General features: G+C 37.8%; 1 protein-coding gene across 1 annotated transcript in view; it reads left to right on the top strand.

The window, feature by feature from the left end:
* WDFY3 (WD repeat and FYVE domain containing 3) overlaps positions 1-24447 on the top strand; it is a 219804-nt gene that overhangs the window by 156355 nt on the left and 39002 nt on the right. Inside the window, exons 34-44 of the mRNA XM_045536707.1 lie at positions 519-698; positions 2480-2713; positions 7836-7935; positions 9447-9607; positions 11051-11280; positions 12398-12507; positions 13805-13987; positions 14845-15002; positions 15996-16073; positions 17525-17752; positions 22337-22390. Coding sequence (XP_045392663.1) covers positions 519-698; positions 2480-2713; positions 7836-7935; positions 9447-9607; positions 11051-11280; positions 12398-12507; positions 13805-13987; positions 14845-15002; positions 15996-16073; positions 17525-17752; positions 22337-22390 — 1716 coding nt within the window. The remainder of the gene's footprint in view (positions 1-518; positions 699-2479; positions 2714-7835; positions 7936-9446; positions 9608-11050; positions 11281-12397; positions 12508-13804; positions 13988-14844; positions 15003-15995; positions 16074-17524; positions 17753-22336; positions 22391-24447) is intronic.

Below are 24447 nucleotides of genomic sequence, written 5' to 3'. Positions count from 1 at the left end.
AAAGCCATTCTCTGGGCAGGTATCAGGAGATAGACGTTGTTCAAATATAGGGTGTTCTTTTTATGTTTTTTAATCCTCATTGTTATTGTTGTTGTATTACATAATGCTCAAATGTGAGGCCCGGAAAGGTGAAGTACCTTCCGCATCCTTTATGGTGGCTCCTAACTCTGACATGCTGCACAGTGGGGCAGCATGGGTGGCAGTCCAGCCACCGTTGGTACCAGAGTACTCACGTTAATAGGATGAGTGATCAAAACCACTGACTTGAGTTAGCTGAGCTGTGAATAATCCAATGGACAAACATCCTATCAGTTTCTAAGGGGATTGTTTTTGTTTTAGCTAATTTCTAAATTAGTTTGCATGTGTGTACACAAGTGTGTTTGCTCATGTGTGTGATTTATAGAGTTCTGGACCAGCGATACATCCAGTTTTATAAGAATAGTGAGCAATGGGTTTTAAAGTAATTTTTAGCAGTGTCCATTACTCTAACAGAGTGGTTCTTCTCTGGTTCCCGGCAGCCGTGGCAGTCGGAAGAAGAGGGATCTTGGCTCCGAGAGTACCCTGTGACGCTGATGCAGTTCTTCAGATACCTGTACCACAACGTGCCCGACCTCGCCTCCATGTGGATGAGCCCGGATTTCCTGTGCGCCCTGGCAGCCACGGTCTTCCCCTTCAATATTCGCCCTTACTCGGAGATGGTAGGAACGGGGGAGGAAAAGTGTCAGAACTGGAATTTGTCCATTCCAGTGGTTAGCAGATTGTTGTGTTGTTGTTGTCAGTCTTTGAGGCTTTTGACCAGGTTACGGTGTCATAACTCTGTGCAGCACCTCTTACATCATCCGGTGTCCTCAGCTCCCACACTTCCCTTCTGCTTCCCCTAAAGTGACAGCAAACTGTGCTTCCTTTTTTCATTTACCATATTCCTGTAAGTCCCTTGTTAGTAATTTCCCTCTCCAAGTAGTTGATCCATTTCTCATGTGATGATAAATAACTCTGTAGTTGTAAAATGTTCTTTTCAGGTAAAAGAACTCTAGTCTAACAAAACTTCTTTCTGTTTTAGGAATTAGGCACTTGCTGAATTTAATCCTTATAAATGACTTACAGGTTTGATGGTCTTTATAAAAAAGGAAGTATATGTTGGTCCTTTCTTCTGCTCAGCTTTCCTCATTTCATTCAACTTTTATTTTTCTTATTTTATACTAGTTTAGTAGAAAATTATTAGACTATAATCATATAGAGATACTTCTTTTCTCCTGTATTTTAATCTTTTTTAATTTTATTTTTTTAATTGACAAATAATTGTACGTATTAATGGGGCACATAGTGATGTTTCAGTACATATGATGTATAATGATCAGATCAGACTAGTTAGGATATCATATCAAACATTTGTCATTTCTTTATATTAGGAATAGTCCATATTCTCCTAGCTGTTTGAAACTATGTATTGTCGTTAGCGGTAGTCAGTCCTGTAGTGATGTAGAACACGAGAACTTACTCCTGCTATGTAGCTGTAATTTTGTATCCTTGAACAAATCTCTTCCTGTCCCTCTTTCCCCCCTGTCGTTCCCATTCCTAGTATCCTCGCTTCTACTTTTTCGTTCTTTGAGGTCAACTTTTTTTTAGCTTCCACATATGAGTGAGAGTATGTATCGTTTAACTTACTGTTCTTGGCTTAGTTCACTTAATTCTTTTCTCCTTTAAAATGGGCCCACAAGTCAGTTATTCCTCCATAATACTTCAGAATTTCATGATGTTTCCTCTCATTTCTGCCACATAGTCTAGGGCCTGGGATAAACCGCCTTCCTCATACAAATTTTCCTCCATGTATAAAAGTGGAATAGTCATCGTACAATTATGGGGATTTATAGGAGAAAGACAAGCATAACACATGATCTTGACTTGTTTATAATTTTAGAATCCTCATTTCTGGTAAAAATTGACCCTCAATGCTATCTCAATGCCTTTCCTTGAGAGCACTTTGTAATCTGTCTGTTAGTCTCTCTCACTTGACTCAAAATTGGCACAAGTTTTATTTATTTATTGGGGTTTTTTAACTTGCAACAAAATGGATCACCCCTTAGGTGCTACCATTATGCCAGATTTTTATCTGAAATTTTGTGAGATTTGACTTCTCAGTATATAGGTTTCAAATATGCAAATATAGTCATTGTCATGTTATCATTTATTTTAGGTGCAGTTATCCACAGTAGACTTAATGTAGCATAACGCAGGTTGTATTATTAGTCATAGATCAGAAAGACCATGTGTTGAGTAACCTTGACACGTGCTACCCAGATTACTACCTTGAACGCGAGGGTCAGGTAAAGCAGAATGAATGTGCTGAGCAGCTTAATAGGTGGTAAATGCTGAAAGAAGACACTTCTCCTGCAACAATTTTATTTTTAGGAACCACAGAAGTAAAAACATCAAATACAATGTAGTGTGATTACCATATTTTTCCGCTTGATTTTGCTAGGTGACCGATCTTGACGATGAGGTCGGATCTCCGGCAGAAGAGTTTAAAGCGTTTGCAGTGGACACAGGCATGAACAGGAGCCAGTCCGAGTACTGCAACGTGGGAACCAAGACGTATCTGACCAATCACCCCGCCAAGAAGTTTGTTTTTGACTTCATGCGGGTCTTAATAATAGACAACCTCTGTCTAACCCCCGCCAGCAAGCAAACGCCACTAATTGATCTTCTGCTGGAGGTAAAGACAAAGGAACGCATTACATCTCTTCTGCATTACTTTTGTAATTAGAGTGTTAATGACCCTGCAAGTTCTCTGCCACAGATTTCTAATTCTTCAGGGTTCTGTATGGGCAGAATGTGTCATGGGCTGTGGGAAGTTCTTAATCTTACCTGTGCTTTAGACCCTATCAGTTTGTTCTTTTTTCCATTTCCTCAAGCACGTCTCTAATTCCATCCTTCATGACCCTTTCTCTAGGAGTTGGCAAACGTTTTTATAAAGGGCCAAATAGTAAATATTTTGGGCTTTGTGGGCCATACAGGCTGTGTCACAACTATTTAACTATGCTGTTGTATTAGTAGCTAAAAATCAGCCATGGACATACATAAAGGTGTGAGCACAGCTGTGTTCCAACAAAACTTTACCTGCAAAAATGGGCCCAGGCTGGAAATGGCCCACAGGCCACAGTGTGTCAGCCCCTTCCCTGGACATTGATAGTACTGAGTAGCGTTGTCTCCTCACCTCACCACTCCCTACTTTAGTCCCACGTATCCGTTGTTGCCGGATACTATCGCGTTAGCGTGTTGTGCAACTGAAGACCTGGTGCGTGTTGCACGTGTAGGTGCTCAGTACGTGCTCGTCGAATCTTCCCCAAGGCAGCAGAACTGCTAGATTGCTTGCCCATTCTGCTGCTACGTGGTATGGGTCAGCTGATGGATCAGAAGGTGAGAGTGGCTCTGAGCCTTCCGTGGCCTCACTCTTGGCGCTAGATGTTAGCCATCCCTGAAAAACATGAAAAATGTTCACTTAGAAAAGTCTTAAGAGAAAATAAAAGATCACAGCGAGGGAATTTAATATGATGTAATTAGTTTCCTATTCCTTCATGTTCTTTTAGCCAATTCATACAAATAGGGTCAAATAGTACATGCCAGGGGCTCTTAAAATAACATGTTTTATGAACGTTTTAGTCTGCGCTGATGCCTGCATTTCTCTCTGAGGGACTTCCTGCCTGCGTGCCTGCCCGCAGCAGTCTGGCAACGGAGCCGGAGCTTTCTCTGCTCCCTCTAGTGGCTAACGCAGTTAACTTGTTAATTGCAACCTGCGGACCACAGATGTTTATCTTATTCATGTGACAGTATCTCCATTTGGTCAATTAAAAGAAATCACTAATGTAATTTGGATACCAGTCATGCTAAGCATTTTAATCAGGACCACCATGTTTAATAGTGGTAGAAGAATGATTGGTTTCATCAGTAAGCCATGTAGTAGAATTTTAAAACATGCCTGGTAGAGCTTGTCCCCTTGGAAACTTGAACAAGATCTAAGAAGAAAGATAGCTAGCATCATAGTGTATAGGGTAAAAATTTGAAGTATTCTATGAAAAAAAAATGGCATGGTAATTGGAAAATAACAGAATAAAGTTCAGAAGAGATGTGTGCAAGAAAGCATAACTGAGCAAAAAAATCAAATACACATATGTGAAAGATACGGGGTGAGTGGGTATATCCAGTAATAGCATTTTCAAGCTCGTAGGAACCGTAATAGCTAATGAACCTATATAGCCCTATATAGTTACCTTTTATTTTTGTTTTCTCTATTTTTTTAATAAGAAAAGTTTGACATAACTATTAACCTTGAGATAAGGTTCTCATTATTGGGGGCATGAATTTGTCCTACAGTGGAATTGTGTCCCTACCGGTACTGGGAAGTTGTGTGTGGTGGGATTATCGTACAGGAGGAGCAGGGAGTTAGTTTCTGGATTAACCTCAGGTAGACTGTAAACCACTTAGTTAGAGATCAACTTCCCTGTGTTCTTTCATCTCTCACAACAGTTAGCACAGTGCCTTGGTGTATTCTCTAAGTACAGTAAGTCCTCACTTAATGTCATTGATAGGTTCTTGGAAACTGTGACTTTAAGTGAAATGACATACAGCAGGTCCTTGAATAATAACATTTCCTTCAATGTTGTTTCATTAAAATGATGAGGAGAAAAATTGGCTTTTGTATGTGTCATTTTGTTTGAAGTCAAAATTTCCAAGAATGTACCAATGACATTAAGTGAAGACTTACTGTATTTTTGAATCATTTAATTATTAACTACATCCCTGGCAATTCCCAAACAGGAAGATATGATACTACATAATAAAAGGGATAGAAATTTGCTTTTAAAAATTAATTCACTACTTTGATGAACTTTAATACACACATAAAGAATACATATAAAAATATGTTAATGAAAATATTCCATGCCTTCTTCCTGTGATGTAAAAAATTGCAAATATGATTTTGAATATTACGACTATGAAGTCTTTATCCATGAAGACATTCAAGAATAGAGTCCCCATGTATACTTACCATTTACCTACATAAAGGAAGGGGCCCGAACCAACTGATTTTTAGTCCAGTAAACATGAACCATCTTCAGTCTTATGAGTGCTAGAGTTTCATCATGAAAGCATCTACTTACTTGATTCTGTCCACAAGAACATGATGTTATCTTTATTAGCAATCCGTAAAAATAGAGGATTCTCATCCACATAGGCTGGCTTGAGTATAGCACTGAGGCCACATATGAGGAGGGTGCTGTGGTCCAGTGGAAAGAGCGTGGGTTTGGGAGGAAGAAATACCTGGGTTTAAATTCTGTCCCTTGTTCATTATGTAAGCATTTTAATCTCCCTCAGCTAAATTCATTCTCTGGGAATGATGTTGTTTACTATCTCAGCCGCAGGATTGTTGCGAAGGTTAAATATGTGTACATCACCCAGCTAAAAGTATTCTGAGGATTCATGCATTCATAAAATCTTGGCCGGGCGCGGTGGCTCACGCCTGTAATCCCAGCACTCTGGGAGGCCGAGGTGGGTGGATCGCTCAAGGTCAGGAGTTCAAGACCAGCCTGAGCAAGAGTGAGACCCCGTCTCTAATAAAAAAAAAAAAAAATAGAAAGAAATTATCTGGCCAACTAAAAATATATATAGAAAAATTAGCCGGGCATGGTGGCACATGCCTGTAGTCCCAGCTACTCGGGAGGCTGAGGCAGTAGGATCGCTTCAGCCCAGGAGTTTGAGGTTGCTGTGAGCTAGGCTGATGCCACGGCACTCACTCTAGCCCGGGCAACAGAGCGAGACTCTGTCTCAAAAAAAAATAAAAAATAAAATAAAATAAAATAAAATAAAATCTTAAGGCCTTTAAAAGTTAGTCTGCTATAAATCTCAGCAAGGACATAGGAACTAGGCCACTAGGGCCAGTAACAAATCAAAGTTCTTGGTCCTGATCACTCTGCTTATCATAACAGCTTTGGTGAGAAGAATCAGAGTATTAAATGCGTATTGGTGACTGAGCCAGCCTTAAATCCTTCTGGAATAAGAAAGAATATTAATAAAAATAAATATTGCTGACTGACCAAGCACCTCTCTGGTACAGTCGCTCTGTTTGACAGACTCCAAAACTTTGTCTAGCTGAGATTTGATAAACCCTACTCTTTATTACGTATTCCATTAACCACCTTGAGCTGATTACAATCCTGAAAGAGTACTGTTGTCTTCCGATTGTGGACATCTTCCTCTGCCTTATTCCTTAGTAAATTCTGATCACTCAAGCTCTTGCCTAAAATGGTCTCTGATGTAATTATAAGGAAATCCTCATGGAACTGTCAGTGTGCTGTTAATCATTTGTAAGTCCTCACTTTCTCTTCAGTCAATGGGGGTAAGACTCTCAAGCTAATACCAGCCTGAGGAGACGAAGCAGGCCTTGGTCACAAGTCTCCTGCTGACCGTTGTATTAATCTGTTCAACTACACGGAGAAATTTAGTAAGGTTAAATACAGTATGAGAAATTCTTCACTTTTTCCAAAATTAGGTAACTGACAAACCAAACTCCTAAGCACTAGTATTCTTTTAACTGTTACCAGACCCATATTTTGTCATTTTAAAACATTAAATAAATGTCTTTTCAAAAAAAAAAAAAAGAAAAGAAAAAAATTGTTCTTTACAACTTTTGTTTAGCTGTTGGTTTTTGAATCTCAGGCTATTGATTTCACTATATAGCGCTCAGATTTCAACTGCTGCTTTAAAGGCTTTAACAAGACCACCTTGAAAATCATAATAGAAAGAAAAACAGAGCAGTGTTCTAAAACCTCACTTTTTTAACATAGTCATAAACACAATCCTGTATCCTTCTGTGCAAGAATAAGTAGGTTCTTTCATTTCATTGGCCAAGCATCAATACTCTGCCTGAATCTAAAACATGCAGATCTCTTTGTAAGGAAGAACATTACAGCTTATTGAATCATTCAGTATCTAACTCCTATCAAAAGCTTGGATAGAACTACTGGCATTTGGGAAGGATGGCAAAAGGATCTTTCCTGCATTTCAGCACGTGTTCCCCGTGCTTTGCCGCTGACTTGGTCAGATACTGGAAAGCTATGCACCGGGATTGTCTTCCCCTAATTAGCACTAGAAATGCTGCCAGAGGACTGTGCTTTATGTCCTAAACTTTTACTCAAGATAATTTTTAAAATCATCTCTGTACTTTGTAAAACTTATCAAAGATACTACCTATAAAGCTTGTTCACTGTTGTCCTTATACCCATAGAGAACACTTCTCTCAGAACAATTTTAGGAAAACACATATCCTTGCTGACAATCTTTTTATGAATAATACAAAGCTTTGTGAACCATCTTTTTTCTCCTTCTTGGTACCTATGAAGCTCAGAGCTAAATTGTTTTTTATTATAAATATTTCATTCCACATTGACATACTCTCTTGATGACTAGATTCTTGAGCTTTTCTATTTGTTTTAATGGCTTTATGATTTATATATTGTTTTATCCGTATTTCATTACAACCTGCCAGATTTCTTTTGGAAGTGAGATACAGTAATAGATTATCAAATATTTATTGAATACTTAGAGTGTTTAGAATACTATTTTTGGAGGAATGGATTTAAATTTGCTTTAAATTTTTAAAAATACTATGGTTAGAAAAGTAAGAGAAAGATTGTAAGCATATATGCTATCTCTCACATCATATTTCTTTTTATCTAACAGTAGAGTTTTTTAATCTTTTTAATACATTTGGTAATGTAAATGTGGTTTAGCCTTATCTTTGGTTGGTTCTGTTTCTAATTCTAAATTTTGTTGATTAGGCTTCCCCTGAAAGATCTACAAGAACTCAGCAAAAAGAATTTCAGACTTATATTTTGGATAGTGTGATGGACCATTTGCTTGCAGCTGATGTGTTATTGGGTAATTCTGTGTTTTATTCTTATTTTATAATAGTACCTATAATTACTCTCCTCTGTCTAAACCCCAGGTATCTCTCTTTTTTAACTTCATCTGTTTCCTCTTTTCTTTTTAGTCTAGCTTCATATACACAACATTATATTTGTGCTATTTATCCATGTTGCTGTATATTGTAGCACGAGTCCATTTATTCTTATTACCATATAGTATCCTATCATGGATATATGTTTATCCATTTTACTATTGATAGATATATGGAAGTTTCCAGTTTGAGAAAACTATAAATAAAGCTGCTATAAACATTCTTGTTCATATGGACCACATATGTGTACAATATTTATATGTATCTGTTGAGTACGTACCTATGAGTGGAATTGTTGGGTCACAGGTATGTATATGTTCTTTTTTCGGATGGCTTCCAGGAAAAAGATCAAAACACATTGAAATATGTTTTTTCTGTATGTCAGTATTTAATTACAATAAAAATAAAAAACTTTATATGTTTATAGTAAAGCCAATATTTATATATAAAACAAAGAATTTATAAGAGAAGGAAAAGAGATGGTTTAGTATACTATATATGCTACTTGGAGTTCCTGGTGATACTGTTAATCATAGAACCTGTGCACTATTAAATTAACATTTTTCTCAAAAGTAAATTTGCCAGGAAATCTTTAGTATTGTCTTAACATGTACCTGTGCACTCTCAAAGCAGGGTGTCGAGTCTCACTTTGTACTTGTTCTTATCAGTTGGGATCAGTCATACTATATAATGATGCAAAGTAATGGAGCAGTGTAGAGTTAGGTAGGAATAATAGTAATCACATTTAGTGGAGCCTCCAGAATTTCCACAGAGGAAGGGCTTAGAGGGAACATTCTAGGTAGGAGGTGGGGCTAGGAGGGTTAGTCACGAAGCAGTGTTACATATTATGTAGCAAGCACACTGAAGACATTGGGGTCCCTTTAAAAAGAGAGACGGTGCTGATGATAATTACGAAGGGGGCTACATGCACCACCACCATAGATTGTGCTTTATTGTGTGTAGTTTTTCTGAAGCTCTATTCTGCCTGTATTACTTCACTGTTGCTAAAGTAACAACTCTCAGAGATAGTTTTATTTGGTGTTTTGTTTTGACCCTTTATTGCTTACATAGAATCAGTTTATAGCTAATAAACTGACCTAAGTTTTCTCCCCAGTGGAGATCACTTGTGACTGACAGTTCATGTTGAAGAACTGTTCGCTTATCGATCGCAGGCTGTCTTTAGGCAAGAAGGGGCTTCACAGGTAGTCTCAGTCCATAACACTTTATTACTGCTGAAATTATTTCTTCTAATATTTCTACTGATTTCTGACGATGAGCATCACTTTCTTAAAGACATATGTAAGAGCTAGTGGTCATATTTCTAAATGTTATAGTTATACTCATTTTCCCTTAGCCTGATTTTCTTTGAGGATCTGGTCTTAATGGTGGTAGATACCGATTTTCTTAGACCTTTTTTCCTGCTGGAATGTAGGGGAAGACGCCTCTCTGCCCATTACGAGTGGAGGAAGCTACCAGGTATTGGTGAACAATGTGTTTTATTTCACGCAACGTGTGGTGGACAAGCTTTGGCAAGGCATGTTCAACAAAGAATCTAAACTTCTTATAGATTTTATAATTCAACTAATTGCACAGGTAATCCATTGTCACCGTGAGTTGTAGAGTACATGTTTTCCCATTGAACACCTTTGCCTGTAGCGTCGGAACATTGTCGGAAATAAGTGTAACTAATAAGATAATGACTGTTAACATTTAATACAAAGCTATGCCTATTAAAAGTGAATTTAAAAATATGGACTTTTAACACTTCCCCTGTTGGCCTGGTGCCAACGTGTCCCTTGTAAAGTTGTCTAGTTCTCGCAAGCTGTGGTCACTCACTGACCTCCCCACTGGTGTTCTTGGCTACCCAGATAGATTTAAATACCTTAAGTTAACGCAATTTGATAGGTTTTCACAGTATCCTGCATCAATGTGTTAAAAGCTTACACAGCATGAAGAGTTGATATTAAAGGAATAGTCTCTTAACAACTGAATTTTTTACAAAGTCCGTTGTACATTGTAGTCCATATTACTTTGAAATTGTCATTTTTTTGTGCATGTTCACGGTATTTTTAACTAAGGGATATTGGCCTGGTTTGGTTTGGCATGAGTGATTAATTTTATTCAACACGTAATGTAGAAAGTAGGCAATATTGTTACCATGTTTTGTTAGCATGTGACGAAGACACACAGGTTCTCTTACGTCACCTAAGAATTTTTTAGAAGTATGTTTGTGTTTAAGCCAAAGAGAAAATTCTCAAATGAGAGGATGAAACTAGAATGTCAAAAAAAAATTTTTTTTTGGCACACCATGTCCCAGGGGGCAGAGAGGAGGGATTTTTTTTCCTAACATTTTAGGTAATTTTTTTCAGTAATTTTGAGCAGGGGTCATTGAACCTAGTAAAATTTGCTCAGTAGGAGCCTTCACCAGATGGCACTTCTTCATGCCATCCGGGAGGCTGCTCTGCCCACAGGAGTGTTAGTGGCTCTCTTCACTGAGAGCTCTGTTTTTTTTGTTTCTGTTTTTGTTTTTGTTTCTGAGACAGGGTCTTGCTCTGTTGCCCAGGTTAAAGTGCAGTGGCATCATTATAGCTCACTGCAACCTCAAACTCCCGGGCTTAAGCCATCCTCCCACCGCAGCCTTGCAAGTAGCTAGAACAACAGGTGTGTGCCACCACTCCCAGCTAATTTTTTCATAGAGACAGTGTCTTGCTGTGTTGCTCAGGCTGGACTTGAACTCCTGTCTTCAAGCTCTTCTCCCGCCTCTGCCTCCCAAAGTGCTGAGATTACAGGCATGAGCCGCGGCGCCCAGCCCGGAGCTCTGTGTTTATGTAGCACTCGTTCATTAAATTGCATTTATGTGCCTCATGGGTTCTGAACTCCACATTAGTAAGAGCTTTGTATTTCTTAACTTACCGCCTCTAGTAGTTAGCATGGCATCTGGTACATAACAGACCTAATGAAAGTTCGTTGTGTAAATGATGGACAGATCTTTTATGGTTGTCCATTTTACTGAAAACTTATCTTTCATATCTTTAGTCAAAGAGAAGATCACAGGGATTGTCACTGGATGCGGTTTATCACTGCCTCAACAGGACCATCTTATACCAGTTCTCCCGGGCACACAAAACTGTTCCTCAGCAAGTAGCTCTCCTGGACTCACTGAGGGTCTTGACTGTAAACAGGAACTTGATCCTGGGACCTGGGAACCATGACCAAGAATTTATTAGCTGTCTCGCTCACTGCTTGATCAATCTGCATGCTGGAAGGTAAATCCTTTAGGCTCAGTTTGCCATGTTGGATTTGTCTTTGATATTATTCCACCAGAATTCTTTGTTTTGTTTTTTTCAATAGTAACATTTCTTTCTGTGTTTAATCAATTTTATTTAAAACTTTATGCAAAAGGTACAGGGCAAGTGTTGCATTTTGGCAATGCATGAATGGGTATTTTTTTTTCTTTTAAGTTACTTTCTGCATCTCTTAAATTTTCCATAATCACCTGTGTCACTTATATCATTTTTAAAAAGAAATTTGCTTTTAAAGCAAATTAGATACACACCGTTGGAGGCGAAGAAAAGTAAAAAGAAAAACTTGATGTACATCATGTTATGTGTTAAGTGAGTAGAATTAGTAATTTACTATTGATTGCTTTGACATATTTTTTTAATGTCTGCTGGGGACCCAGCATGGAATTAGGAGCTGGGATACAATGTGAGCCAGACCATGTGGCAGCGCTGTCGAAAGGAAAACGGATCGCTAAGCAAGGCCTGTCAGGTGTACTGCGTGCTCTGCTAGTGCAAGCACGGTGCTTCAGGAGCACAAAACGGGCCCCTGACTGGAGAGAAACACCTGCCCAGTTGCAACCTGAGACCTAGCTGGAGTTGGGGAGGACAAGAGAATGGGGACAACGGCTGCAGGTAGAAGAGCAATCTCTGTGACTGCCCAGAAGAAGAAAGAATAGGATACATTTGGGAAACTGAGTTTTTCACTGCTACGAGAGCAGAGTGGTGACGTGAGGGACTGGAGAGAGGACACAGGCCTATCAGTAAAATGTTCTTTGTTAAATGAACTTTTTATAATTTTTAAGTAAAAATGTTAACAATAATCAAAAAGCATATTAAATGTTAAGATGATAATCTTGATGCTATAGATAAGTTTAATCACATTTAGTCGAGTGGGTTTGTTTGATCACCCCTCAAAGCATCTTCACGGTAAACTAGTTTTATTTTGGGCACCTGCTGCTTAGACATTCAGTAATGTCTGCCGATAACGGAGGTTGGTGAGGGCACCGTGTTTACTTGTGTCTGCAGAGTAATTCTTAGTTACTGTAGTTTTTCAGCTACAAGCATTTCCTTCATATAATTTAAACTGGCTGGAATTTTCCAGTAATGTGGATGGATTTGGACTGGAGGCAGAAGCCCGCATGACCACGTGGCACATCATGATCCCCTCCGACATCGAACCAGACGGTAGTTACAGCCAGGATATTAGTGAAGGTAATTGCCTCAATGTGGTGATTTTTTTATTATTGCTGTTGTTTTATCTCCAGTTTTTAATAGATAACCAAAAAAATTGACTTCAGAAACTGCCAACATTGACAGCCGCTCTCTGAGTAGGGCAACTTGTACATACACCAACAAAGTGTCTCTTTGTGCCAAGACGGGTCTTCACCAACTCTCCATATTTCTTAGTAACACCGAGAGACCTAATGGTAGGATTTACACTTGTGTAAGTAGTAGAAGTGCAGATACTAACTTAGCATTTAGTGTAACGTAGAATCAGGCTTATCACATTAGAGACAAAATACTGCTTGTGACAGGTTGTCAGTAGTGCCATTTTTATTTTATTCTCTCTCTGCTTAAAAATCTGGTTTTCCCTCTGATGTTGTAGGTATTACACGTTGAAGTCTTTGTGTGGATTGATTTCTTTTCTTCACATGTTCAGTAATAAAGATGAAATCAGTATGGCAGTGTCTGTCTCCCCAGCAATACTGTGTGGTAGTTGTGCGTTTGCCTTTATCCTTTGGGAATCCAGCACTCATTCTTTCTTTCTTTCATTCATTTAAGCATTATTCTTCTTTCACCAGACTTTCTTGAACCCCAGACACAAAAGACACGGTGATTGTTTTCATCCCCTAAAGAGCTGACATTCCATCTCAAAGCAAGGTCCTCAGACTAGCAATGTCAGCATCATTTGGGCACTTGGTAGAAAAACAGGTTCTCTGGTCCCACTCAGATCTACTGAATCAGAAACCCCGGCAGTGGGGACCAGCCGTCCATTGTAACAGGCCCTCCAGGAGACTCTGATGCTTGCTGAAGATTGACTGGTCTCAGGGAAGAGTCAGATAGATTGACAAGGAGTCCAAAGAAAAACTGAATTTAATAGTAAAAATCTTTTTTAAATATTTGTTATTGATTTTCTTGTGCAAAATATTCAGAAACAACTGGCTTAGTTTTGAACTCACCTTAAATATTCAGAGCTAAAAATTACTTTTAAATGGGACATAAGTTCTTATCTATCAGAAGCTAGATAATTATATATATGTGTAATTTCTAATTTTATAAAGAAAAATATAGTCCTTTTTATGAATGTAAAGATTTTTAAAATGTTTTCCAAGTAGCCAAGCATAGTTTGGGTTAGCTAAATTACCTTTCACTGAGCTGGATATAACATGAGCATTGTTTTTGCAATTAAATACTGTAGTTGAAATTGCTAGATACGAAACATGAAGAAAAATTACTGTATTTTGATTGTTTGCTTGCCTTTTTTTTTTTTTTTTTTTTCATTTACTAGGGCGTCAGCTTCTCATAAAAGCTGTCAACAGAGTTTGGACTGAACTGATTCATAGCAAGAAACAAGTTTTGGAGGAACTTTTCAAAGTGACTCTGCCCGTGAACGAAAGGGGCCACGTGGACATAGCTATAGCAAGGCCGCTCATTGAGGAAGCTGGTCTGAAGTGCTGGCAGAACCATTTGGGTAAGGAGGCCCGCAGACATCATGTGACATGCAGCTGTCATGTGTGGGTCCACTTTAAATACGTAATTAAAACATTCAGCAAAGAATACTATGATGGTAGTAGAAATTGAAATCTGTACATTCTAACCATTCTAGAATGATTATATTGAGATTTGAGTTTTCGTCTTGTATTGTTTTTTTTTTTTACATTCAGGGTGTGTTATACATCTGCCACGTGTGAGTTCAGAAAATAACACATTGATTTACAGCTTTAGTGTGGTCGCTGTCTTGGCTCTGGGTCCATGACCCCTTATCCATAATTTTGAAATTCAAGCAGCCCTGAAAACCCAATGTTTTTCATTAATGTGGTGCCAAAACTGACTTGGTAGCAGAACCTAACGTATTTTTCTTTATCCTACTTGGTGTGACTATTCATACGTTTTGCTGCAGTAATATTATGTGTTAAATTATAGCTTATTGCCCTTGACCCTCTGGTGGTGTTGTATAACATACAATGTATGTACCGTATAGCCTTTTTAAATCCAAAACTTTGTAAGTTCCAACATTTACCCAGCACCAAAGATCTTTGCTAGGGGATTGTGAATTATTATTAGCCTAGAAATGCATTACAGTTAAAATAAATTGGCATATTATTACAGAGCTGTGAGACTCCAATCAAGTGTAAGTTGAGCTAGTATAATAATTCACAAGCAGCCATCCTTAAATAAATTTGTGATATCTAAAATGTCTGCATTAGTAATACATGCTGCTTTTGATAATGATAGTATTGTGGTTTGTAACCATGGTCTAAAAGTGTTAAAAGTAAGAGTCATAAATACATGGAGAAATTATAACATAATGTAATTTTAATTTCATAGCCCATGAAAAGAAATGCATAAGTCGAGGAGAAGCTTTGGTGCCCACCACGCAGTCCAAATTGTCCCGTGTCAGCAGTGGCTTTGGTCTTTCCAAGTTAACAGGATCGAGAAGGAATCGAAAGGAAAGTGGTCTAAATAAACACAGTCTTTCCACCCAGGTACTTTGTGTAGTTTCATTGACGATTATTATTAGGAATTTATATTTCAAGGTTTGGTTGTATTTTATTATATATGATATGCTTAATATGTACAAGCAGATGATTTGAAATGGAACTCATCTGTGTTTTTGCTTTAGAAAAGAGAACCCAGATTATGGGAACTTCTTCCATTTTTATTAGGATAAAATTGCATACTGTGTACTTACGTCCACTTTATAATTGGACAAAAGATGAGATTCATAGATTGATAAATGATCAGACTATGGATAATTTTCTCCCAATTTTTCCAACTTTCACTGTTACTGATAGTTATATAAATTTTAAGGCAACTGCAGAGCAAGGCTTTTTACATTTTTTATAATTTTGTTGTACATACTTGTGACTGATATTTTTAAAAAACTCATCTGCCTCCAGCATTAACTTCTACCTCATCCCACTTCCTTCCCCACCCCAGAATCTCAGTGCCGTCTCACGCGTCAGGTAGATGGAGTTTAGTGTAGAGGATGTCTGTTAGCAGGTGCCCTGGGGTCAGCGCCTACGGGAGGGAGGAGAAGGAAGCAGGATGGGGCCCAGGGAAATGTCAGGCTGCGGTACAGTTCTCGTGACAGCCTCAGCTGACCTCAGTGGAGTCTTGAAGCCAGAAGAGCCTGTCGGAGTTGCCCTGCACTGAGCTGACAGGGCTCAGCCTCACGCTCAGATCAGCCCCTCGCTGGCTGTGGGTCGCCCCTGCGACTCACGCAGTCCCTGGGGGTGCTGGCTGCACTTGGGGAGCTGGGCAGGGACTGGGGGCAGGACCGCAGAGTTCTGTCCGTCACACCGACCTCCATTAGATTCATCACATAAAATTCAGTCCGGATTTATTGTTAGTATTTTCTGTAGTGGGTGCTTGTGACAGAATTTTAACTAATTATTAAGCAGCAATTTCAAGGGTAGTTAACTCTTTTTCCAGGAAATCCATGAAATACTTAAATGACTCTTTCTATCCATTGTTAGGAGATTTCTCAGTGGATGTTTACACACATCGCTGTTGTTCGTGACCTGGTAGATACACAGTACAAGGAGTATCAGGAGGTAAGAATCTGTAATCACGGTAGTGGTCTGGTTTGCATTTCTTGGATGTGATCGGACTCTGTTCCTCCTGGTGTCTTCCTACCCATTTTAAGGGTACGTTGCTGAACTGCATTCATCATCAGATGACAATTTTAATTAGCCCTGCCATCAGCTACTCTGGCCATTGATTTTTAAGATGAAAAATTTGAATCTTCTATAAACTAACTACTTTTGAAAAAGGAACAAGTGAAATCAGCACAGCTGAATGTTGTTGGTATTCACTACCAACATAGCACATGTCTTTGTTCCTAATAAAAATAAAAACATAAGAATGCACCCTCTTTTTCAGACTTTTAACAAGGAGATTGTAAAAATATGCATCAAAGTCTCCAAGAAGTCTTTTAAAATTTGTAAAAAATTATAAGATGAAATGAAATTCTATTTTTACCCTGCTACAAGTCCTTGGCAATTATGTCAATGAAAAATAAATTCCATGAAATCCTCTTGGTGAATTCATAATTACTCAGAAGCTTCTCCTAAATATTTTATTTCCAAGGCAGCCATTTTAGATCTGTTGCAGATTCCTGAATGATTAACTGCTGGTATTTTATGGATATAACACTAGATCCTTAGCTTTTCCCCCTGAAGGTACACATAGGTACTACTGTGATATGTAGGGGTATAACTATTCACGCAATAATTTTTACTGTTATATTTAAAAATCTTTATTTTTCTACTTAAATTGTATCTTACATTCTGTGAATCATTAGGTAAGTTAGTTATAATCATCTGTTGAAATGTTATACATCTTGTCATTAGACAAATAAAAAGAACTTATGCCATGCCATAATTTCCGTTTAAGTAAAGTGGTTTGGATCTATTCCAGTGCCAATAGAAAATGGTTTTTCTTTGATTTTTATATGAAAGTCAAGTTCCCTGTCAGTGCTACATATTTATATTCTTTCTTTAAAATCTTTGGAAACATTTGCCAAGCTTACCATTAATCTAGTCTATTGGCACTGTTTCTGGGTCTGATTTCCTAGAATTTCTCCTATACGTGTTCTGTTAACCTTTCCAATTTTGTGGTATCCTTAAAATGCCATGTTTATTTATTAACCCATATGGGGCTATTTCAGTATATCTTCATAAGTCATATGACCATTTTTCCTGTGCCAGAGAAACGAAGTTCCTTCAATTCTCTGTTTGACTGCATTGCATACTCTACCTGTACATATCTGTCATTTCCTTGGTGCTAAAATAATCGTCATCTTGGGTCACCACAACAAACGCCACTTCTCACTAAGTCATTATCATTTTAACCATAAATAAATGTCATTTTACTTTTATAATATTGACAGAAATCGCGTGGATTGTGCCTGCTTCCACATGGTAACTGGTTTTCAGTGACTTGTAGACTTTTCATTGTTACTTCTGCCTTTGCTTGAAAACCCACCTGGGCTCTCTCCCGCCAGCGCCAGCAGAACGCCCTGAAGTACGTGACGGAGGAGTGGTGCCAGATCGAGTGCGAGCTGCTGCGGGAGCGGGGGCTCTGGGGCCCCCCCATCGGCTCCCACCTGGACAAGTGGATGCTGGAGATGACAGAAGGGCCCTGCAGGATGAGGAAGAAGATGGTGCGAAACGATATGTTTTATAACCATTACCCGTATGTGCCTGAATCAGAGCAAGAGACAAACGTGGCGGTGAGTGTGCAGAATTAAATGTTTGTAGTGACTGTCACGGTTTTTTTTTTTTCTTTGTAAACATTTTTTCCTTTTTAGGTGCATTACCTAAAATAGCTAATTTGGAAGATGCAATAAGCTGTACTAAACTGATAATGTCAGGGTGGTGGAATGCAAATGTGCAGCACTGTGACAGGGACACATCGTAGGGAAGTGGTTTAGATCACAGACTCTGATGCCAGACTGCCCAGATTTAAAACCTGGCTCCGCCACTTTGGTAGCTGGGTGCAAGTCATGGAACCTTGCTAGGTTTCCATCCCTTTATGACTAAAATGCAGCCAGGAATAGTTCCACCTCATGGGGCTGTTAGGAGGATTAAGTTGGTTATTATAAAATTAGTGAAGTACTTAGAATGGTGTTTGGCATAGAATAAGCACTAGATAGGTCTTCTAATAAGTAGTTCAGATTGTATAATACGAGGTAGCTCAGATTGGTCCAATGCCTTTTTTTTCTCTGCTAAAAACCCATTATGTGACCAGTTAACTATTTTGGTGACTGAGGCATATACTTCTGAGTTATTTTTCCAATAACCATAATATTTTTATCCTATCTGTACTCCTTTTCGGTAACAATTTCATTTGTTTATAAAAGTGTATTTAAACTTCTATATCACATAAAACCAAAATAACCCATTCAGAGTTGACACCTACAACTTAATATCGTCAACGTTTTACCTAAGCAAAGGAGTTCACCAGCCTGTGAAATCTAAACAGATACTCTCAGAAATGAGCATGTACCATGTGGAACTTATTTTTTAACAGATGGGCTACATATTGGAAAATACAAGACAGTTGAGAAATGCTGGAGATAAATTCACATAAAAGGAAAAAGCAGGTGGGAAGAGGAGACAATTACAGAATGTAGAATTCATGCTGCATAGTTCATGCAAGAGTCAAGGTTAACTTGCTAGGATGAAATTTTCTGAATGAATAATCTTTATTTTGGTTTTGGCAGTTCGAAATCTTTTGTCAATTTGAAATGCCATTGAATGTTCACTGTTATCTTATGGAATGTGCATTCTGACAATGTTGAAAACAAAGAACTTTTCAAAAAGTGCAAGTATCTGTTACCCCATTGACTTCTACCATGAAGTAAAAAAAAAAAAAAAAGAAGCTAATATTTGCAAAGCACAGGGAGCTAGATGCTCTGCAGAGCAGTTATGTGATTTTTATGTCAGTCTTTTAACAGTCCTCGGAAGTACCATTAATATTATTATCCCAGATTTACAGATGAGGAACTACAAGCTAGGATAGTTAAGGAACTCTTGTAGGTTATAGCTACTGAGTAGTGGAGTAAGGTGAGAATACAATTCAGCAGTACCTTAGACGTTAAATCGCTTTGAAAAAGAAAAGATTCTGGTGTTTACCAGTTTTGTGACATTGTCCATAGACAGTGAGTATATTCCATATTTGGTTTTGGTTTCTCAGCTGCTAACAGAGTGCCTAATACTTAATACATGTTGAGTGAGTAGACTACCAGCACTCTGTCTTCTTAAGTTACAGACTTTGTTCCATTGCTTCCTGTTCAGCACTCTAGAATTTTCCTAACTCTGAATTTTTTCCACCAAAAAGGGCTAGAATCAGATTTTATGGGCCCTGAAGTTTATACAATTTAGGAGAGAGCTCTATAAGAAAAAAAGTACAGAATTGTGAGTACTAAATTACCAGGGCTCTGCTTCCAGGGTTTTGAAGGGGTCCCACGAGAAGCGAGGGCCACTGAGGGTTAAGCTGCGTTGACCCCATAGTCAATCCACCCCCATCCCGAGCTGTATCAAACACGGCTTCCCAGAGTCAGAGACCAGTCAGTTCTTCCTTTTCGACGCCCATAAATACAGTCAGTACTTCCTGTGCTATAACAGGTGTGTGCCAACCTGGAAACTGCTTTTGAAGGCTCCTGATAGGTAAAACAGGCTTTTACCTATCGAGGGCAAATGATTTGATCTTTTGCCTTATTTATTAATTACTGTGGCTCAGTAACGTTTACATTTTTAGTCCTGTCACTTAAGCTGAAGAATACAGTGATGATTAAAAAGTTAATTTCTTGTTTTAAAGGTTTCGTGTGTTAGAAATAAATCAGGCAATTTTGGTTTTTTTTTTTAGTCATTCAAGTGACTTGACAGTGTTACATGCTATATAAAAACAGCTAACCTGTTCTAAGTTTTGAATCTTAGTTCTTGATTTTAAATTATATATTTGTTTATAGAACATATTTTAGTGTTTCATTTGGTACAGACTTTAAAGCATTGGAAGTTTATCAAAAATTGTTGTAATAAAAGAAATAGTAATAATTTTTAATATCCGGAGGAAAATTCTGTATTCTTACATGAAAATAATGTATTCTCGCTGCACAGTGGCTTTCCTTAAAGGGTAATTTTCATAATTAAAACAGGTATATTAAATCATACTGTAATTTTATATTTTAAACAGTAATATCAGTTATAGATAGTGTTAAGATGTAAGCCTAGAATATGATGAAAATACAGAATCTGGTTGTTTTTAAGCAATTCTCTCTTTACTCTGAATCATAAGGAAAATAAGATCCCATATTTTGTGATTTAAAAATATCATATTTAAATATTAGGCTTTAATTCTGTAATCCCCTTTTACAGAATAATAATCTCAAACAAATGTATTATTCTTTTGCAGAGATCATTGGGGCGAAGACTTCATTGTCTACCCATTAATTTTGGGTTGCTCAGGGACAGGAGGCTAATCAACTTACTTTAAGGTTTCTTTTCTAATTAGGGGAGTCTCTTGTGGCTGCCTCCACATAATTTTATATAATATATAGATGTCACAAGAGTCATAGAAACTAAACAACTCATTTGAGAAATTTCATTGCCAGCATTATAGAAAAATTATTTGTTAGAAATTCTGACTTTGAGAAATAGATTTCCGTGTAAGTAATTATAAAAATTAGTGCTACTTTTTAAATAAAAAGGGAACCATGATAATACTAAAATTATTTGTATAGCATACATATTTGTTATTGAATGCTGGACCTTTTAGTAAAATAAGAATCTCAGTCAATCAATCAGTGAGCAAATATGGATTAAACCAGCACTGTACCATGTGCTGCAGGGAAAAATTATAAGGGTAGACATGGAAGATCCTACCGACATTGTGGTTGGAAGTGTAGATAGTGTGCATTAAACCTGGATTTGACAGTAGTAATTGGTCCATTTTGCTTTATGACATATATATCCAGCAATCTATCTTGGTTTTTTTTTTATGAATTTCAGAATGAGTTGCAGAATCAGTACCATTTACTTCCACTGCATTTTATTATAATTAATTAGAGTTCAATATTTGTTTATAATTCTTTTTTCACTGAGGCAAATTTTACATACATTGAAATACACAGATCTTAAGTGTACCATTCAGTGATTTTTTTTTTCTTTGTCTCTTTTTTTTTTAACGTTGGATTTCCTGATCTGTTTTTGCGTTTAAAATACTTTTATTTTATTGTGGTCCATTCAGGGAGTTTGAACAAATGTATACCCTGCATTTGTGTAATCTAAATCCCTACCAAGACAGAGAACATTGATGTAGATTTTAAGGATTATTCTTCAGTAGTTTCACAAGTTTGCTTTAAGGAGAAAGACTCACGAAAACCATGTGAAATATTTGAAAGTATGCCCAGTAGTCCAGTGTTTGTTTTGCCCATGGAAGCAAACATTTGTGGAAACATTGTGCCTGCTCACGTTTACTGTAGGGAGAGGGACCAGGAGTCATCGCCTGATATAAACTATGAAAAGGAAGAAAGCTTGGAAGTAGTTCTCAGCTGCATTACTGTCTATGTGCAGCTTACCTGTGTGCTTACGTGCACAAGCTGTGTGCTCAACAGAAATTGCCTTCTTGTTAATCAGGATTTTATTCTGAGAATAAAATATAAATCAACTACCTAGTTCTTTTAAAAGGACTCTTTAAAAAATTTTTGGTCTGGGGGCTTATGATCCAGTGTTTCTTCTGCTTTCAGCCTCTCTGCGATGGTGAAGGTAGTAAAAAAAAAAAAGTAAGTCCTTGGGCTTTTACTGGAGGATTTTTTTCACTAATAAGCACTTAGTGATTTCTGTGGAATCCGGTATTGTAGACGATAGTTGAAACCAGTTTGTTGCTCCTGTTACAACGCAGATCTGGGAATAAGCACAGGGAAAAGAAGATGAAATATATTAGCTAGCATTAGGTTCTATTATACTGATTTCTGTTTTTTCCTTTTGAAAACATATAAAGAATTACCTGTAAACCGTCCAAGAAGATGGCAGCCTGTGCTGAAGTTTTGTCTGTGTGGTTTGTAAGAGTTTGTCCTGTTCGGTAGCACTGAGACTTCTGGTGTGTTCAAGTTTCACTTAAAGCTACTTCTGATCATTGAAAAAATAACTGCAAGATGCAAAGTGATTATTTAAGCTGCTTAGGCTATCATGTTAATTTTCTTTGCGTGACTCCATCTTCCATATTTCATACGATCCTCAAGAAAATTTTATTTTGTTTTCCTCTTTATGTTTTTTTTTTTCTGATATGTCTATACTTAATACCCTGTTTTCAGTCTGAGATCCCAAGTAAACAGCCTGAGACACCCGATGATATCATTCCTCAAAAGGTAAAACACAAATTACCGTAAAAGAATGCAAACTACTTGCAGTTTTTTGTTTTTCGGGGTTTTGTTGTTTGTGCATGGTAGACTAGACTAACTTTAAAGACTGGCTTTCAGTTTGTTGTTTCTCTAAGTTCCTTAGAGTTGAAAAGTTGGTTTCATTCACGCTGAGAGATGATGTTCTGCCCTTTCTCAGCTCGGTTCCGATCGGCTCCGTAGGGTTTGTGTGCTGCTCACTAACAGGCCGACTTCTCACTGCTCTCACCGCACAACGTGACTGCTTCACACTCAAACTAACAAACTGAGGCATGTTAGTAATGGGCAGCCTGGCATCTTCACCTTTTTTTTTTCAAGCACTCATTTAATTCTTCTAGACACTAAAGTGTGTATTTTGAGAATGCAACAGTACCTTCTCCTTTAAAATTATTCGGAAGGAACTAATGGAAACTAAGATCATGTGATCACTTTTTAATATACCATTTTGATTTATTTTGATTAGGATAAAATTTAATCATTGTTTTCATTTTCCAGAAAGATGAAGTACATAATTCACTAAAAAATGTAGTTCTTTAGAACCACAGAAATATACCTCAAAAAATATTTCAGGGAAAATTCTTGTGGATGAAGTTTAAATCTGCATCAAAGTCAGTAAGCAAGTGAATGCTGTCCCACGTCTGTTAATTCATTGTCTTGCCCATCACTAACTATGCTTCATCTTTTTAAATATTAGCAATTTTGAGTTGAAATAACTGTCGTACCTCATACAGAATTGTTACGATGCAAAGTTTACTGCATTCCTTTCATTTTCTAAAATATTGCAGTATCGTTATTAGTTTGTCCATCACATTGAGCCTTTGAGTTATATTATTTTAGATTATTTTAATACTTTCCTATGTCATATAATATTTTTCATTCTCCATTTGCTGTGCATCATTGTTCAGTTCACTGGCAACTCTGCTCCCTGATGCTGTGCCTGAAGTTAAAAGAAGGGTAGTGTAATTTCACTTGGCTACCTTTCTGTGTAGCAATTAGTTCAATGTCTCGGTCTAGATAGCCCACCCAAACAGGCACTTGTTCTCCACTTCAGTTGGAAACCACTTTTTAAAAAAAAAAACGTTGCTTGAAATGAGCCACATTGAGATGATGCATAGTGACTACGCGAGTTTAAAGAGTAGGCAAATAGCAGAATACTTCTAATTAGATATTCTTATTCCTAGGAAAGGAGAAATAAAATAATATTTAGAAGGGGAAGGTTTTAAAGCATGTTTCAAATTCCATTGTTTTTCTTAATTTTTAATCCAAAGTCTGGATCGAATTCTGACCTGAGGAACCTCCATGCACATAAACTTTTCCCTCTGTGGTTTTAAATTTTGTGGGATATTTTAATCTTTTATTTCTCATTGTCTGTGACCTTAAGAGGAAAAAAAAAATTGTACATGCCTTGATCATTACCAAAACATATATTTCTAGGTGATTAATTTCTTCTTCAAAATAGACTTATATATGCTCTTGCTATACTCACTTAGTAAGTGACGTATCACGATCTGTCACACGACAGACAAGAATCAGCAGATCGGAGGTGCCAGCTTGTAGTGGCAGGCCAACCAGAGGGTCAGCGGGCAGGGAACTCTTGATTCCCTGGTGGGTCAGGACTCTCAGAAGGGTCTGAGGAAGGTTTTGGCCATATCCAGAGAATTCCCAGTGAAACATGGGAATATGGAAAAGAACAGGGCCATTCTGAGTCTCGGCCTCCAAGTGTCTGCCGTAAACACTCGCACCAAGGGTTCTACCTGAGCGTAAGCCCCGTGGGCCTGGCTGATGGACGGTACCCGGGGCGGAAGCAAAGCCCCAGCACCCCAGTGCTCTTCTCCGGTGGGCGTTCCCTTTACTGCACAGGGAGTTTCCGGATGCATCACTGAAGATGTACTGTGCTGACATGGAAACGTTGTTTGGCTGGAGATTATTTCAGGAAGGACAAAACTGCAAATACTGTTTTGCATGCATCTTTTAAATATCATTGGAATTTAAAAATAGAGAAATGTAACCCAAAAGTCTGTGGATTT

The sequence above is a fragment of the Lemur catta genome, chromosome 24 (assembly GCF_020740605.2).
Source record: "Lemur catta isolate mLemCat1 chromosome 24, mLemCat1.pri, whole genome shotgun sequence".
Taxonomy (NCBI): domain Eukaryota; kingdom Metazoa; phylum Chordata; class Mammalia; order Primates; family Lemuridae; genus Lemur; species Lemur catta.
The sequence above is the reverse complement of the archived record's forward strand: the minus strand, read 5'-3'. Positions and strand labels throughout refer to the sequence as shown.